Raw genomic sequence first — 18,319 nt, 5'->3', positions numbered from 1 at the left:
GGCACAGAGTTGCAGGATGGATCAAAAAACAAAACCCAAACATATGCTGCATCCAGGACACACCTCTCAGATCCAAAGACAAATATACACTCAAAGTGAAAGAGTGGAAAATGATGTTTCAAGCAAAAGGCATTTAGAGAACAGCGGGAGTAGTGGTACTAATATCTGATGAAATAGACTTTGAAATAAAAAAGGTAAAGAAAGATACTGAGGGACACTTCATAATGATAAGGGAAATCATGCACCAAGAGGACATAACCCTTATTAATATCTATGCTCCCAATCAGGGAGCCCCGAAATATGTAAAGTAATTACTAACAGAACTAAAGGGAGAAACAGACCAAAACACTATTGATGTAGGGGACCTAAATACCCCATTGTCAGATATGAACAGATGCTGTTTATTTATACATATTTCTCTAGTGCACCTGGAACATTCTCAAGAACTGATGACATACTGGGACACAGAGATAGCCTCAAGAAATATAAGAGGGTTGAAATCATACCAATCATATTCCCTGATCATAATGCTTTGACACTAGAGATCAACTGCAAAATGAAAGCGGAAAGAACCACAAATACATGGAGATTAAATAACATGCTACTGAAGAAGAACTGAGTCAGAGAAGAAATAAAAAGGGAGATTAAGAGATATGTAGAAACGAATGATAATGATAGTACAACATATCAAAAGTTTTGAGACACAGCAAAAACGGTCATAAGAGGAAAGTTCATATCATTACAGGCCTATCTCCAAAAATAAGAATGAGCCCAAATAAACGACCTAATGCTTCATCTTAAAAAACTAGAAAAGGAAGAGTAAAAGAAGCCTAAAGTCAACAGAAGAAAAGAAATAATCAAAACTAGAGCAGAAATAAATGAAACTGAAAACAAAACAAACAAACAAACAAAAACAATAGAAAAACTAAATGCAATGAAGAGTTGGTTCTTTGAGAAGGCTAATAAAATTGACAAATCCCTGGCTAGACTCACTAAAGAAAAAAGAGAAAGGACACAAATAAACAAAATCAGGGATGAAAGAGGAGACATTACGACAGACACGGCAGAAATACAAAGGATCATACAAGAATACTATGAAAAAGTATATAACACCAAATTTAATAACCTAGAAGAAGTGGACCAGTACTTAGAAAAATACAACCTTCCTAGAATGAATGAAGAAGAACTGGAAAAACTAAATAGACTGATCAGCAGTATGGAAATTGAAACAATCATCAAAAACCTACCAAAAAGTAAAAGTCCAGGACCAGATGGCTTCACCTGTGGATTCTACCAAACATTCAAAAATTTAATACCTATCCTGCTCAAACTGTTCCAAAAAATCGAAGAGGAGGCAATACTTCCCAACTCATTTTAGGAGGCCAATATTACTCTGATTACCAAAATCTGGTAAAGATAACACAAGAAACGAAAACTACAGACCAATATCCCTCATGAACACAGATGCAAAAATACTAAATAAGACTAGAGAACTGAACACAGCAACATATTAAAAAGATTATAAACCATGAACAAGTGGGCTTCATCCCAGGACATATGGATGGTTCAACATATGCAAATCGATTAATGTGATACACCACATAAACAAATTAAAAAGTAAGAATTATATGATCATATCAATAGATGTAGAAAAAGCATTCGACAAGATACAGTATCCATTTATGATCAAAACACCTAATAAAATCGGTAGAGTAGGAAAGTACTTTAACATAATAAAGGCCATCTACAACAAACCCTCAGCCAACATTATACTTAATGGTGAAAGACTAAAAACCTTCTCTCTAAGATCAGAAACGAGACAAGGCTGTCCACTATCGCCGCTGTTATTCAATATAACGTCGGAGGTCCTAGCAAGTGCAGTCACACAAAAGAAAGATATAAAAGGCATCCAAACAGGAAACAAAGAAGTAGAACTGTCACTATTTGCGGATGACACGATCTTCTATATAGAAAACCCTAAAGACACCACAAGAACACTACTAGAATCAATAAGCAAATACAGTCAAGTCTCTGGATACAAACTCAATGTTCGAAAATCCATAGCGTTAGTATGCTGTAGTAATGAAGCGTCAGAAAAAGTGGAAAAAATAATTCCTTTTGCAACTGCAACAAAAAGAATAAAATACCTAGGAATAAATCTAAAGAAACATGTGAAGAACCTATATAATAAAAACTACAAGATCCTATTAAAAGAAATCAAAGAAGATACAAAGAAATGGAAAGATATTTCATGTTCTTGGGTTGGAAGAATCAACATAGTTAAAATGACCATATTACCTAAAGCATTATACAGATTTAATGCAATCTCCATCAAAATCCCATCAGCATTTTTTAGAGAAATAAAACAAAAAATCATCAGATTTGTATGGAAGCACAAAAGACTCCAAATTGCCAAAACCATCCTGAGAAAAAAGAACGAGGCTAGAGGCATCACTATGCCTGACTTGAAATTATACTACAAAGCGACAGTGATCAAAACGGCATGGTATTGGCAGAAAACAGACACATGGACAAGTGGAACTGAATCGAGAGTCTAGAAATAAACCCATATTTATATGGGCAAATAATTTTTGACAAAAGTGCCAAAAATATACAGTGGAGAAAGGAAAGCCTCTTCAATAAGTGGTGCTGTGAGAACTGAAAAGCCACCTGCAAAAGAATGAAACTAGACTGTTGTCTATTACCAGACGCCAAAATTAACTCAAAATGATTTAAGGATCTGAATATAAGACCTGAAACAATAAATACATAGAAGAAAACATAGGAACTATGTTTTCATAGGATTTTATGAATTTGACCTCAAAAGGGAAGTAAAAGCAAAAATAAATGAATGCGACTACATCAAACTGAAAAGCTTCTGCTCAGCAAAAGAAATCATCAACAAGGTAAGGAGACAACCATTCGAGTAGAAAATATATTTGCAAGCAACACCTCTGATAAGGGCCTAATATCCAAAATATACAAAGAACTCATACGAATCAATAACAACGATTAAAAAAAAAAAAAACCAATCCAATCAAAAACTGGGCAGAGGACCTGAACAGACACTTCTCCCTAGAGGACATACAAATGGCCAACAAACATATGAAAAGATGCTCAACATCGCTAGCTATTAGGGAAATGCAAATCAAAACCATAATGAGATACCATCTCACACCTGTTAGAATGACTATAATCAACAGGACAAGTAATAACAAATGTTGGAGAGGATGTGGAGAAAAAGGAACCTTCATACACTGCTGGTGGGACGGCAAGTTGGAACGGCCACTATAGAAATTGGTATGGAGTTTCCTCAAAAAACTAAGAATTGACCTACCATATGATCCAGCAATCCCTCTACTGGGTATTTACCCCAAAGACTTAAAAACTCATATTTGAAAAGATATTTGCAAGCCGATGTTCATAACAGTATTATTCACAGTGGCCAGGACATGGAAACAACCGAAGTGTCCTATGATAGATGATTGGCTAAAGAAGCTGTGGTACATATATACAGTGGATTATTACTCAGCCATAAGAAGGATGAAATACTGCCATTTGCAACAACATGGATGGACCTTGAAATAATCATACTAAGCAAAATAAGCCAGAGAGAAAAGGTTGAAAACCACCTGATATCACATATGTGGACTATAAACCTAAAAGCAACAAATGTACAGAACAAACCAACAGAGACTCATGGACATCGATAATGGACTAGTGGTTACCAGAAGGGATCGGGGAGAGGGCCGGGGGAAAATAAAAAAATAAAATGTTAAAAAAACACACTGCTTTTCCAGTGTCCATAAAATAAAAACCAGATGTTTTTGTATGACACAAGGCATTCTCATAATCCAACCTTAACTTAGGTTTCTGGACGTATCCTCAAACATTCTCCACATTCATCATTTCCATGTGTTTGGTTCTGCCTTTCCTCTCCCATCTCTGCCTGCCCAAATCTTATCCATTCATTGAGAACCAGCTCAGATGCTACTTCCTCCATGAAGTCTTCCTCGTTATCAGCAGTAAGTAAAGCCTCCTTTTGTGTTTTTGTAATAGTTAAGTTTATTTGAACACTCATTACATTACACTCAGTTTTGTGTTTATCTAGTTTCCTTCTATACTAAAATGTAAGCTACTAGGCGCTGGGATTGTTTCTTGGTGCAAAGTGTATCCCTACAGCCTGTATCATTAATGCGTGGCACTTAATTCAATTGAAAAGGCTAGAACTTAAAAAGTGATATCTAGAAATTTAAGCCTCACTCTCTCTCCCATGGTGTTTACTCACTACTTTTGCAGCTTCTAAATTCTCCTTAAAAATCACCATTTTTCTTTTACTAACTATAGTTACTTGTTTGTAATTTATCCTAAGAAAAAAATCCTTAAAAAAAGAAAGCTCAAGTGAAAAAAGTACAAACATTTCAAGTTTTCAACAATAAAAACAATTAGATACATGTGTAATGCATTTGCTTGATGGAAACTGATAATCAAATGAAAATTATTATTGAAATTGTGTAGAAATATGAAAATGTAAAAATGGTAAGAGGAAAGTGGAGAATAAAACATTCTATCTGCACTACAATTAGGGGGAAAAAAGGTATGCAAATAAGTAAGAACCAGAAGGGAATGCTAAAAAACTCAAGATAGTTGCTATGGTGTATAATTGTAGGCAATTTCTGATTAAAACAAACAAACAAACAAAAAAAAGGTACCACTCTTGTTATCTTATTTATGCTGATACACAATACCACCATTTCTCCCCAAAAGAAAACCTTTTCTTTCAAAAGAAAAAGTATGATCAATATTAAAATATGTAGTTCATTAAATTTCTAAATCCTATAAGGGTAGAACAATGGATCTTCATTGGGGGTGATCTTGCTCGGCACCCTTCCCCAAACATTTGGTAATGTCTGGAGACAATTTTCGTTGTCATGACAGGGTACAGGGAATCTACTGGCACCTGTTGGGTAGAAGCCAGAGATGCTGCTAAACATTCTACAATGTACAGAACAGTCTCCCCTTTCCTCCACAACGAAGAATTTCCCAGCTCCAATAGTCAATAGTGTTGAGAAACTCTAGTGTACAGAATATGCCATTCTGTTAGTCTTTGGAAACCCACTGGCCAGAATAGTGTCTGAGGCACAGAAAACTCAAAACTAGTATAAATGGATGAGCACACACCATCTCTCTCCTTAGGTTTTATCCTGATACTCTGAACTACCCCATCGTCAAAATTTTTATCTTGTGCTCAGTCTCTTCTAGTAAAACAAACTCTGAAGCGTCATAGCATCAATTCTTCAAAAGGTATCAAAGGCTAACAGAGTAATGACTTTTCAAAATTTTATTTTATATTAGTTTCAGGTGCACAGCACAGTGGTTAGATATTTATATAATTTATGAAGTGATCCCTCTGATTAGTCTAGTACCCACCTGGCATTATACATAGTTATCACAATTATATTGACTATAATCCCTATGCTGTACTTCACATCCCCATGACTATTTTGTAAATACCAATTTGTACTCCTTAATCCCTTCACTTTTTCGCCTAGCCCAAGCCCCGCCATCTAGCAATCACCAGTTTGTTCTTTGTATCTATGAGTTTGTTTTCATTTTGTTTATTCGTTTATTTTGTTCTTTAGATTCCACGTATAAGTGGAATCATATGGTATTTTGTCTTTTTCTGTCTGACTTATTTCACTTAGCATAATACTCTCTAGGTTCATCCATGTCATTGCAAATGGTAAGATTTCATTTTTTATGGCTGAGTAATATTCCATTGTATATGTGCACCATAAATTCTTTATCCAATTGTCTACTGATAGTCACTTAGGTTGCTTCCATATCTTGGCTATTGTAAATAGCGCTGCAGTGAACATATGAGTGCATATATTTTTTTTTCAAATTAGTGTTTTGGTTTTCTCTGGATAAATACCCAAAAGTGCAATTCCTGGGTTATATGGTAGTTCTAATTTTAATTTTTTGGAGAACCTCCAAACTGTTTTACATAGTGGTTGTACCAATTTGCAATCCCACCAACAGTGCCCAAGGGTTCCCTTTTCTCTACATCCTCGTCAATACTTGTTTTGTTCTGATTTTTTTTATTTTTTCCCGGCTTTATTGAAATATAATAGACAATTAGTTGCTTGTATTTACATTGTACAATTCAATGAGTTTGTTTTTCAATTATAGTTGGCATACAATATACCAGTTTCAGTTGTACAGCGTAGTGATCAGAGAGAGAGCCACATAACACACAAAGCGATCACCCCACTAAATCTAGTACCCTTCTTCCCGCTTACATATCTATTACATTATTAACCATCTTCCCCATGCTATACTCTACATCTCCATGTCTATTCTGCAACTATCCATTTGTATCTCTTAATCCCTTTGCCTTTTTTTGCCGTCCCCCCAACCCCCTTCCATCTATTATCCCTCAAAATATTCTCTGTATCCATGAGTTTATTTCTGCTGTCATTGTTGTCGTTGTTGATTTTGTTCTTTAGATTCCACGTATATGTGAAATCATGCGATCTTTGTCTTTCTCTATCCGACCCATTTCATTTAGCACAATACCCTCTAGGTCCACCAAGGCAAAATCTTTTTCCATCCTCTTCCTTTTAGTCTATGTGTGTCTTTTAATCTGAAGGAGTCTCTTTTAGGCAGCATATGTAGGGGTCTTGTTTTCTTATCCATTCAGCCGCCCTATCTTTTGGTTGGAACACTTAATTCTTTTCCATTTGAGGTATTTGTTGATAGGAATGTAGTTATGACCATTCTTTATTCCTGTTTTTGATACATGTTTTTTCTTCTTAAAGAAGTCCCTCCAACATTTCCTATAACACTGGCTTGGTATTGATGAATTCCTTTAACTTATTTTTGTCTGGAAAGTTCTTTATCTGTCCGACTCTAAATGAGAGCTTTTGTTGGATAAAGTATTCTTGGTTGTAGATCCTGGGTCATCATCACATCGAATATTTTGTGCCCAGCCCTTCTGTCCTGCATAGTTTCTTTTGAGAAATCAGCTGGAAGTTTTATGGGTGCTCCCTGCTTTTCTCTTGCTGCTTTTAAAATTCTCTCCTTGTAGTTAAACTTTGGTATTTTAATTTTGATGTGGCTTGGGTGGGGCCGTGAGTTGGGGGAGGCAGAGTGTCAGGGAATCCTGTGTTATCCTGTCTCAGCTATGGCAGTGCTGTGTTCACACACTGGGAGTGGGGAGGGCTCAACAGAGGAACAATGGATACCGCCAGCACTTCTTTCTGGGAGAAAGCCTCGCTCTGGTCCTCACTCCAACAACTCAGTTTTCCCCTATAAGTCCCTGGTGCCCCCAGAGCAGCCAACCGGCACTTGTGCTCAAAGTGCGGAGGTCCGTCACACTGCTCGCACACATGGCTCCTTTAAGAGGCGTCTGCAGCTGCCGGCTGCCACTGCCACAGCCTCTGTCCCACTCAGTTGCTCGGGACCGGGCAGCCTCACTTCTTTGCCCCCTCCTACCTTCTACAGTTTCAGGTTGATTATTTCTCTCCCTAGTTTTAGTGCTTCTGTTCCTCTAGATCCCAGGCAACTTTCCTTGCTGTTTGCTCCGTGTTTCTGTCACAACTTTGATTTGGTCACAAGCAGGATGAACAGAGCCTCTATCACCTCTACCATTTTTTTCTCTTCCTTGATATAGGTGGTTCTTGTATCACATGTTTAGAAATAGTGCTCTTGACAAGTCTGAACAATGGTTGATCAAGGAAAGAGGACAACAGTGGGTCACTATATCTCCATCATCTGCAGGAAAGGAATGCAAGGGTTCCTGTGGGCAAGTGGATGCAGTGACTCACAAATCCATATCTTCAATTACAACCTATCCGCTGAGCATTTAGAACCAAATTTTGAAATCTCTATTTGACATCTCCATTTGGGTGTCCTACTGGCATAGCAAATTCATCATGTCTAAAATGGAATTCATCATATTCTCCCTGAGAGCTCTTCAATATCTTTTGCTTTCTGCCAAAGCCACTGGGCAATTGCCTCTTCTCCACCTCAGCTGGTCTGGAGAATTTTTCCAGGACACCAGCAGTGGGTCAGAGGCTCATGCGGGATTCATACTGAGAAAGTCTGTATTACCTGGTGCCAGAACGAGGGCTGGATGGACAGCAACCATTGTGCCTTAGTCCAAACAACATTCATTGTCTTCTGATTTATTGATGATAGCCAGAGTAACGACTTCTTATAATCTCCAACTCCGAAAGACATCAGTATAGCTGCACTGAGCTTTTCAATACCTTTAACTCTTGGTAGTAACCTCAAGAGTCGTTATAACTTATTTTAATAAAAATACAAGCATAAAAATAAAAGCACATTATAAAACATTTTTCAAAATAGTTTTAAACCAGAAGGGAAGGGGGTTGGGAGGAGGTTGAATAGGGTAAAAAGGGTCAAATATATGGCAACAGGAGACTAAACTTTGGGTGGTGAGCACACAATACAATATGCAGATGATATATTATATAACTATACACTTGAAACTTACATAATCCTATTAACCAATGTCACCCTAATAAATGTAACTTAAAAAATGCTGTTTCAAGAATAAATTATCAATTATGAAATGACTTCTAAAAAGCCTGATGTGTCTTCAATCACAAATTCAACAGATTCAAGAAACATTTACTGAATATTTACCATATACAGAGCACTATACTAAAAGAATATGGAAAATTTTCTACTTTCAATATACCATGTAAGTGCCATCTGCTAAACTAATATTGACATTTTATCTACCAACCTTTTTAGACACATCTTGTTTCAATTCTTGTACAGTGGACTCATTTCCAACTTTGTGTGCAGTGTTCTCTGTTTCCTAAAAAGAGGAAAGGGACCAAATGATAACATCATTTCTTTAAAACTCTATTTAAAATGAGTACAAACTAAAAAATATAGCATTAGTAAATCAAAGGCCCATAAAGGGCTTAGATATTTGTATAATGATCGATGCCCAGAGTTTAGGCCAACTGGGACAATATGATTTGCGTAAAAAGGTTATCAATGAGCAATTTCTAATTTTTCTACTGTAATGGAATATTTTTCCTTTGAAAGTATCCAAATGTTTTAACATCAAAAAACTGTACAGAAAGATAAGAACTACTAAGTACCTTTGTAACTTAAAAATATTAAAGATTTAAGTAAAGGAATGAAACAGAATTGTTATTTTTCCCAAAGTACTGCTCTATAAATATACATAAATATAAAAGTACATAACACAGAAAACCACATTCAATAATTTTCTTAAAAACTCTATATGTTTTAGATAAATCAAGACTTAACCAGAAATTTAATGAAGTTCCCAATACAGTAACAGATGAACAAAATTAAACCCACCAAAAATACATATATATCTACGTATACATTCATATACACATACGTACATATATATATATGTTTGGGAGGTTAGTGAAGGTAGATAATGGATACTGCATTTCTGCTGGAAAAAAATGGGGTAAAATAAGGTAATCATACATTTGCAAATCTTAACACCATATTTTTCTCCATCTTAAGTCGTCTTTACATTTTTACAGAAGTGTAACAATTTGAATGCTACTACTGATGCCGAGAAAAAAAAAAAAAAAACTTCATACTTCTTGGTTCACACCATAGAGTGTGTTAGAAGAAGGCCACTATAACCATTTTTTTTTCTTGGTCAGATAAGCGACTCTAAGGCACATAAGGATGCATGTAAGCATTAAGGTAGCATTTCTACCAAGTCTCAGGATATGACCATGACAGGCTCAATGATATAATTACTCCAGAGATTATTATAATGCTAAAGATTTAATGTGCTTGAAAAATTTCTATAGGACTTCCAATAACTTCGAGCTGAAAAGTTGTTTCACTGAATTCCTAGCAGCATTTGGGGAATACTACCAATTTAGATTCTACTAGAGAAAAGCCGTTTCGTGAAATTTTAAGTGTTAGATAACATCCACACTCTACCACAGCCCATGAGGGCCTAACATGATATAGCCCCTGCCTACATCTTTGACATCTACACATTTCTCACCTCTTTCTCCCACTGAAAACCCACAATCATACTTTGGCCAACTGGATGGTTCCTTACCATCCTCAAGGTCACAGCTCTTGTGTTATTATGTCAGAACAGACTTCCCTGACAACCCTAAAATAGCCCCCTTCTAACTTTCTATCGCATTATTCTTTTTTTTTTTCCTTTGTTGCACTTATCACCATCTGAAATGACCTTGTTTACTTGTTTTATTTTTTTTGTCTCTTGCCTGCCCCACCAGAATGTCAGCTCCATGAGAGAAGGGACCTTGCGTGTTCTGTTTACCACTACTTACTCAGAATCTAAAATGGAGCCTGGCAAAAGTAATCATTTGCTGAATGAATGTTGAATAATGTATGCTCTGGTTTTTCTTCAGTTAATACACATATCTTAAGTTTACATATCCTTTAATCGAATTTTAGTTTTAAACTAAAAAACAAACAAACGAACAAACAAAAAACCTCTAATGAAAACCAATTAAGGGTGGAAGAAGAGTGAATTAGAAGAAGGTGGTTAAAAGGTACAAAATTCCAGTCAGAAGATAAAATAAGTACTAGGGATGTGATGTACGACACAATGACTACAGCTAACAATGCTACTTGATAAATAGGAAAGTTATTAAGTTATTAAATTCTAAGTGTTCCCATCATAAGGAAAATATTTTTTGTTTTTTCTTTTCTTTTTATTGCATCTATATGAGAAGACAGAGTCAGCTGAACCTATTGTGGTAATCATTTCACAATGTATGTAAATAAAACCATCATGCTGTAAGTCTTAAACAATGATATATGTCAATTATTTCTCAAAACTGGAAAAAAACAGATAAGAAAATAATCCTGACAAGGTGAGGGACAGAAAATACTTGAAAGCTAATGGCCATTAAGAACAGTTAATGCATATTAGAGAAACACCTTCAATTGTCCTATGAATCAAGTATATGTACCCAATTATCCTCCAATAACTGTTCATTAGTAGGAAAATCAGAAGCACTGTACAACCTAATTTTGTGGATATTCCCCTTAAGTTAACCTAAGCGAAAATATACTCCTATATCTCAATTTAATGTGTTTGAATTAAATACAAAGATCACAGATTAACATTCTTACACTGACCAAAACTGCCAAGCGGTGATTAGAATTCTATTTTATTTGGTTTTAACAAAACTCTCTTGGACTTTGAACTTTTGAAAGCTGTCCACTTCTATAAATTAAATTGCTATTGTCGTAAGTTTAAAGGAGTGATATGGCACCTACCAGAGAATCTGATCTCTACAGAAGTTAATCGAAAGATTTCCCAGTAAAACCTGATTTAGTATATCTACACATCTGTGTAGATATATATAGATTCTCTCCCAGAGATGTTTAAGGTCCAGGTCCTACCCCCAGCATCTCAATCAGGCTTTGGGGGAAAAGCAATGAAAGTCAAGCATGTTGCCTGCAGAAAACCAACACCAACTCAGCTAGACTTGAGACAGTCTTTATTTGTTACTGCTGGATTTGGGCTGCCCCATTACTAAAACACACTACCTACTAAATCTCAGCTTTTCCATCATCAGGACATTTCTCTAACCCCTACCTATCACAACCTCCGAAAAACACTTCCTTTAAAAAGTATAGTAGATCATTCAACTTCTAGTAATTCACACCACTCCATCTGTGTTGGATATCAGAAAGCTGCTTGCACCCTCCTCACAGTATTGTTATCAGATTTGAGCTTTTTAATTTCAATACGCACATCCTACAAGACTAACTCAGTTTCACAAATCATTGTACAAGTGATCTACACTCAAAGAAATTTTCATTATCTACTAAAAAACATTAAGCTAAAAATGTCAGTCATTAAAAAAGTCATGTCACTTCTAGTTTAGTTGTGAGGAAGGAGAAGCTAATAACAGTGATAAAGTGAAATCTAAAAAAAAAAAATGTTTTACAGATGTAACCTCCACTCTTTTTGGCTGAGAAGAGAAAACAAGAAACAACTCTTAAATAGTTGTCATATTCATACTTCCATTCCTATCAACACTGTCCCTTTGTTGGAGTCTTATGTCTTGCCATTCTAAATGCTTCTTAACAACTCTCTAAGTACTTAGTATCTTTCCTCCAAAGTTCTTCCACCTTTCTACCATTTTTTTAAAATTCCCCAGCAAAAAAAAACAAAAAAAAACAAAAAAAACCCCAAAAAACCCTGGACAGCTGTAAGACATATAAAAATTTACTTTTTAAATGTCTTTCTTCAAAAATTTAAAGCCCAGAGTTTTTAACCTGACATTCAAGGCTCTTCGAAATCTGGCCCCGATTTATTCTTCCAATATTCCATGACTGAAATGTTTATATCGGTCACAACAGTCTTTCAATGCTCCCAGCAAATTATATGCCTTTGTATATTAAGTAGTTCATACTACTGCCTAACACACAATTCTTTCCCAGTTCTTCTCTAACTATGCAAATCTCTCCCAATTTTCAAAGCCCAGTACAATTCTATCTCCCTCTTGAAACTTTTCTCTCCTATTCCAGGTAACAGCACTCTTATGGTCACTCTGTCTCTCCCTTTCTTCCTCCTCCAAATTCCTTGTGGCACTTATGGTCTAGTCTATTCTGCAAACATCAATACCTCATATATCATCCCTTCATATACATGTCTCTACTATGTTAAGAAAATAATCAAAAATCAGGACTACATCAAATTTTTCTTCGGATCTCTTAAGATATCAATACATATGCTGTTATACATAACATGCATTCAACAGTCTGAGTACATCCATACCACAGAATACTACTTTACATTAAAAAGGAACAAACCATTGATACATACAACAACTCAGATAGATATCAATCCTCTGAGCCAATCTCAAAAGATCACATACTATATGATTCCATTTATGGGACACTCTCAAATGACAAAATTATAGAGGTAGAAAACAAATTAGTGGCTGCCTAGGGTTAAGGATGGTGGGGAGGGGGAGGAGGCGGGTATGACTTTATAAAGGGGTAGCACAAGGGAGATCTTTGTGGTGATGAAACAGATCTGCATCTTGATTGTGGTGGTGGTTACACAAATATACACACATAATAAACTAACATAGACGTATACACTCATACTGTACTAATGTCAAATTCCTGGTTTTGATGCTGTACTATAAGTAAGATATAATCACTGGGGAAATGGGTGAAAAATACACAGGACTCCTGTACTATCTTTGTAGCTTCCTGTGACTCTATAATTATTTCAAAATACAAAGTAAAAAAGAACAATATCTAACTTCATATTTATTTACTAAATATGTTCATTTCTATCTAATTTTATTCAAGTTAAGGATAATCTATAATTACTGAGATAAAGTAGATTCCCAAAAGCTATTTGTTATAATCTAAAAATATCTTAGAGCTAAGCATAAACAGCAATTGTCTCTGGATATCAGAACTGGGAGGTGGAGGAGGATGAGGGATGATGGGAAGGAAGTTACATTTTCAACCATCTACTTTTGCAATGAGTGAATTTTAACCATGTCTATATCTACTTCTCAAATTGTTTTTATTAAATAGAATACAAAAGGTTTTTTTCTATAAAATATAAAGAATAAAGAATTATGATTTAACCTTTCTTAAGCATTTAAGAAAAAGAACATTGTTACCATTAGTTTTCAATTCTCTTGTATATCCTTTTTTATTTCTATTACATTCTTTCCCTCTTAGAGATGACTGGTATCCTAAACTCTGTGTTTATCTTTCCTCCACTATTCTTTATAGTTTTACCATACTTGTAACTCTAAATAATATATTCTGTAATTTTCCATGTTTTTGAACTGAATATAAATGTAATCTTACTGCATGTATTTTTCTGTGAGTTGTCCCCTCTCCCACTCAACACTACGGTTCTGAAATTCAACCATGTTATTCTGTATAACTGATTCATTCATAACCATCGATGTAGAATATTCTATATGAATATACCACAGTTTATCAAAGAGATCAATATTCAATGTGTATAGAAAGAAGGTAGGAACACTGGAAGTGGGAAAAAAACCCAGCATGTTTCTTCCATGCTCACACAGCACACACACAAACATATACAAACATACACATACGGAAAGTATATACCCAGTTTAATGTAAAATATCAAATATTAAAGAATATCTATTTGGTGATAGTCCTGTACTTAAAATGGCTCTCAGTGATATAATGTCTCAATAACAAAATCCTTTGCTTAGATATAAGGCTGGGATTGAGTTTTATATAGAGTGATGATACCAATACATGTGCCCATAAGAAGTATACAAGTGTTTTGGTTACTCTACATTTTTGTCATGCAAGTAAGTATTCTTTTTCAATTCACACACGCGCGCACACACACACACACACACACACACACACACACACACAAATACAAGTATGTTACAGTATTCTTTTATTCTAAAAATTATAAATCTAATAAAAATTAGTGGAAATCTAAAAACTACTTATAGTCTCTTCTTTAGAGCATGATATTTAATTAGGTATTTCTAGAGTATCTAATCACACCTAGTAAGATACAAGGACAATATTATTTAGCAAAAAATAATAGAAAGCTAAAACAAGGAAAATAATTACGTAAGAGAAAAATGAATGAAAAGTGTACATGATTTGTAGAAACGTAACTTTCAGAAAGCATAACTTACCTCTAATGTTGAAATTCCAACCTTTTCTGGAGACCTGTTCAGAAATAAAAGCAAGGTGGTGTTGAATAGTGGAGGTGAGAAGGGAAATAATTCTATACACTTATTAAAGACAAGCATATATTTCCAAAAACGTGTATTTTTTGTGATTGAAAAAGTCTCTGTGCATAAAGAAGATACAGAAAACATGAAAAAAATAAAGAAAATTAAAGTGACCCATAGTCTTACCATGTAGTGATTTCAGTATGTATCTTTTGCCTTTCTATATATATGACATGTAATACTATAATAAGCATCTTTGTAAAAATTTTGTGCTCTTCCATGATAAATTTCTTTAAAGTAAATTCTTCTAGAAGTGGAAGTGCAGGTCAAAAGTATACACACTTTTCAGCATTTTGAAAAACTCAAATTGCCCTCAGAACAGTTGTACCAGTTCATATCCCCACTGCTCTGAGTAAATGTTTGTTTTTAAATGAATGTTTTTAAAACTGTTTAATAATTTGACAGGTAAAAGTATATCACATTGTGGTCTTAATTTGTACTTCTTTGATTTGTAGTGTAGATGAAAAGTTTCATATGCATTAGGCATTTACATCATTGCTTTTGAAGAAAGATGCCCAGTTTGTGTTGACACAACTTTGTGCTGAATGGCACTTTCAGGATCATCTAATCACAGAGCCTCTTTTTACAGATAAAGAAAAGGAGGTGCTGAGAAATTAAGTGATTTTCCCCAAAGTCACATATTTAGGTGCAGAACCAAGAAAAGCATCAAGTTCTACTACCATGCTCTTCGCATGCCGCATTGAGTAATCCATATTTGGTACAAGAATCCTTGACCACTAATCGAAACTTAAATGTGATAAAAATTTTGCTTTTGCCAGACAGAAAAATCAACCCCTTTCTTCAACAAATATTTATGGAATATCTACTATGTACCAGCGACTAGAGATATGAAGATGAATAAGACACAATTCTAGTTTAGGGGGGCATTTTAAGGCTTGTTTAAAAAACAAAAAAAGTAGCTGTATAAAATAATACCTGCCATTTAACTGCAGTGCCCGGACAATATAATTTCATGTTAACAAAGGACAAATTCCAGAAACGAAAAATTTTATGTCCCCAATAATTTGGCTTCTCTGGCAAACCTATACTGCTATGTAACAAAATCCTGTTTATCCTGAGGTGACAAAGACCAAGGATAGTCCACACAAAGGATTTCTAAAATAATACAAGTGCAATCAAAACAACAACAGAATTAAAAAACAAAAACGAAAAACCTTGAAGGGGTTCAAATTTCCACATATTGGCACACATTCTAAATGTCAATCAGGAAAAAAAAATCACCTGCCACAGAGGCGTAGCGATAAGAGGAAATGAGATTTTAAAGAACTTAAGGCCCATATGAGGTAGAGAAGGGAAGAATAAAAAATTCTGCCTTCTCCATGACCCTCATTTTGAGAAATCTGACCAGGGTTTTTAGATGTCTGTCCAAACAATCAATTAAAACAAAAAAACAGAACAGAGAATCACATTTCTCCTTTGTATGTAACTGGTTTCATAAAGAGCAGACCGCAGACCAGTACCAGTACCAGTCCGTGGCCTGTAAGGAACACAGCCTCACAGCAGGAGGTGAGTGGCAGGGGCTAGGGAGCAATGCTTGAGAGCAAAGCTTCATCTGTATTTGCAGCCACTCCCCAGCACTAGCATTACCACCTCATCTCCACCTCAGATCATCAGGCCTTAGATTCTCATAGGAACACTGGTCCCTGGTGCCAAAAAGGTTGGAGACCGTTGGTAAAGAGCACTTTCTGGCTGTTGAGTCACAGGATCTGAGTGATAGACCAATTATTGACACACATAGAAATATTTCAGATTGGTTCTGGTGGGGCTTTACATATAACAGAGAGTAATTCATTACTTCCTTTTAAGAGACAAGGGGTCATAGCAAGAAGAGCGTGGATTTTCAAGCAGATGAACCTTGCTTGAATATTGTTTCTACCATTTATTTACCCTGTGTGTGATCATGATCAAATTAATTTCTCCAGGCCTCAATCTCCTTGGTAAAAGGGACTAAAACCACCTACTTCATAGGATTGCTACAAGAATTAAGTGAGAGAGCACATGGAGCACACGAAATAGGTGGTAGTTTCTTCAGCAGTTTTGAATACTCCACTGAAACTCACAAATGATGAACTTCACTAAATTTCTCCAAGGCACTTTGGCAGTCTGTCAGTAGTGGAGAGCCTGAGACCAATTTCTGGAAAACCAAAAAGGTACCCTAAAGCCTGTCAAGCTCTAGCCCACTTGACAGGGACATGAAAAACACCAGATTATATCCCGCTGGTGGTTAACATGGGATCATACTTGTATTTGGTGATGTTATTAAACAAACAAACGAGACATTCATGTTTGAAACATTTTAAATGTTATGAGTTGTTAAGGTCTTGGTAGGTAGTAAAACATTTCAGATTACTATCATTTCTTCCAGTCTAAATAAGCCTAAAATTGTCTTTAACGGGGTAGTCTGTAAGACCGGGATTCTTTTCTGATACATTTTTATCCATTTATAGAACATCAGCATCTAGTAAAAAGTAGAAGCATGTCTATAATTAGCAAAGTTGGTTAAAATGATTTCTATCATGTGCCAAGATGAGAAAAGAACAATTCACTTCACAGTAGGAAACTGCAAGTCATTATTTAGTATTCCCACAGGAGGCACTCTCAACAGAAGCCTTGTAATAGTAAAGCAATGGTTAACATTTATTAAGCAGATGCCAAAAATTGTGCTAAGACTGGACTTGCTTTAGCTTTAGTCCTCACTATGTTCCTATGAAATAGTTTATATTACCTTCCCTATTTTACACAACAAAAAACTGAGGCATGGACCAGATTAGGTAATATAAATTGTATTGCTAGTAAATAGTATGGCCAGATTTTGACCCCAAGCAAAGTGACTCTAGGGCCCACTCAATTACTTTGCAATACTGCCTCCTTTCTGGGTAAAGTCTTAAAAGGTGGTGGTTATGAAACAATTCTAAGTAGTGTTATGAATGAGCACAAAGTAAAGGCAATTAGTGCTGCTTCTTGGGTTGGACTAAACTGATTAAGTGAGGGGCTCTGAATCCTGATCTGCCTTTAACAACTACAATTAATGCCTAATTTTTGGCACTGCTAGGGAATAAATAATAAAATGTTCCATAAATAAAATTTCCAGAGAGATGAAGCTTCTCTGAGTGCAAAAATTCTGAAAATATTTTAATTATTTTTGAATTTCAAATTTCAAAAGCCTTGTAAATAAATAAGTACATTATAGGCTAAGCTTTGCTGTTTCAGTAATCGTTTCCTTGAAAATAACTTGTTAAACAAAGGATATATAATTTCCCCTTTCTTACTGACTCAGAGTAATGATCATGCTCAAATACCACACTATATTTTAATACTCTAATGCTCTCCAGGGACCCTAAGGTGCAGGGGATTTATTTGCCTTCACACTACAGGACCCTAGACTACTATGTTCAGAATGTCTGTGTTTTGCAGTTTTGCATCTCCTTCTTCTATTTAAGTGGTCACTTCTTACAACTGGCCATATGCCTGCCTTTAAAAGCTTTCCTCTTCCCACT

The 18,319-nt window shown here is 35.4% G+C and overlaps 1 protein-coding gene across 1 annotated transcript in view; it reads right to left on the bottom strand.

Moving 5' to 3' along the window:
* WDR44 (WD repeat domain 44) overlaps window positions 1-18,319 on the bottom strand; it is an 86,352-nt gene that overhangs the window by 47,679 nt on the left and 20,354 nt on the right. Inside the window, exons 2-3 of the mRNA XM_023523326.1 lie at window positions 14,703-14,736; window positions 8,777-8,851 (exon numbers count right to left, since the gene is read on the bottom strand). Of these exons, the coding sequence (XP_023379094.1) occupies window positions 8,777-8,851; window positions 14,703-14,736 (109 nt within the window). The remainder of the gene's footprint in view (window positions 1-8,776; window positions 8,852-14,702; window positions 14,737-18,319) is intronic.

The sequence above is a fragment of the Pteropus vampyrus genome, unplaced genomic scaffold, assembly GCF_000151845.1.
Source record: "Pteropus vampyrus isolate Shadow unplaced genomic scaffold, Pvam_2.0 Scaffold390, whole genome shotgun sequence".
Lineage (NCBI taxonomy): Eukaryota > Metazoa > Chordata > Mammalia > Chiroptera > Pteropodidae > Pteropus > Pteropus vampyrus.
This window is presented reverse-complemented; position numbering and strand designations above follow the sequence as displayed.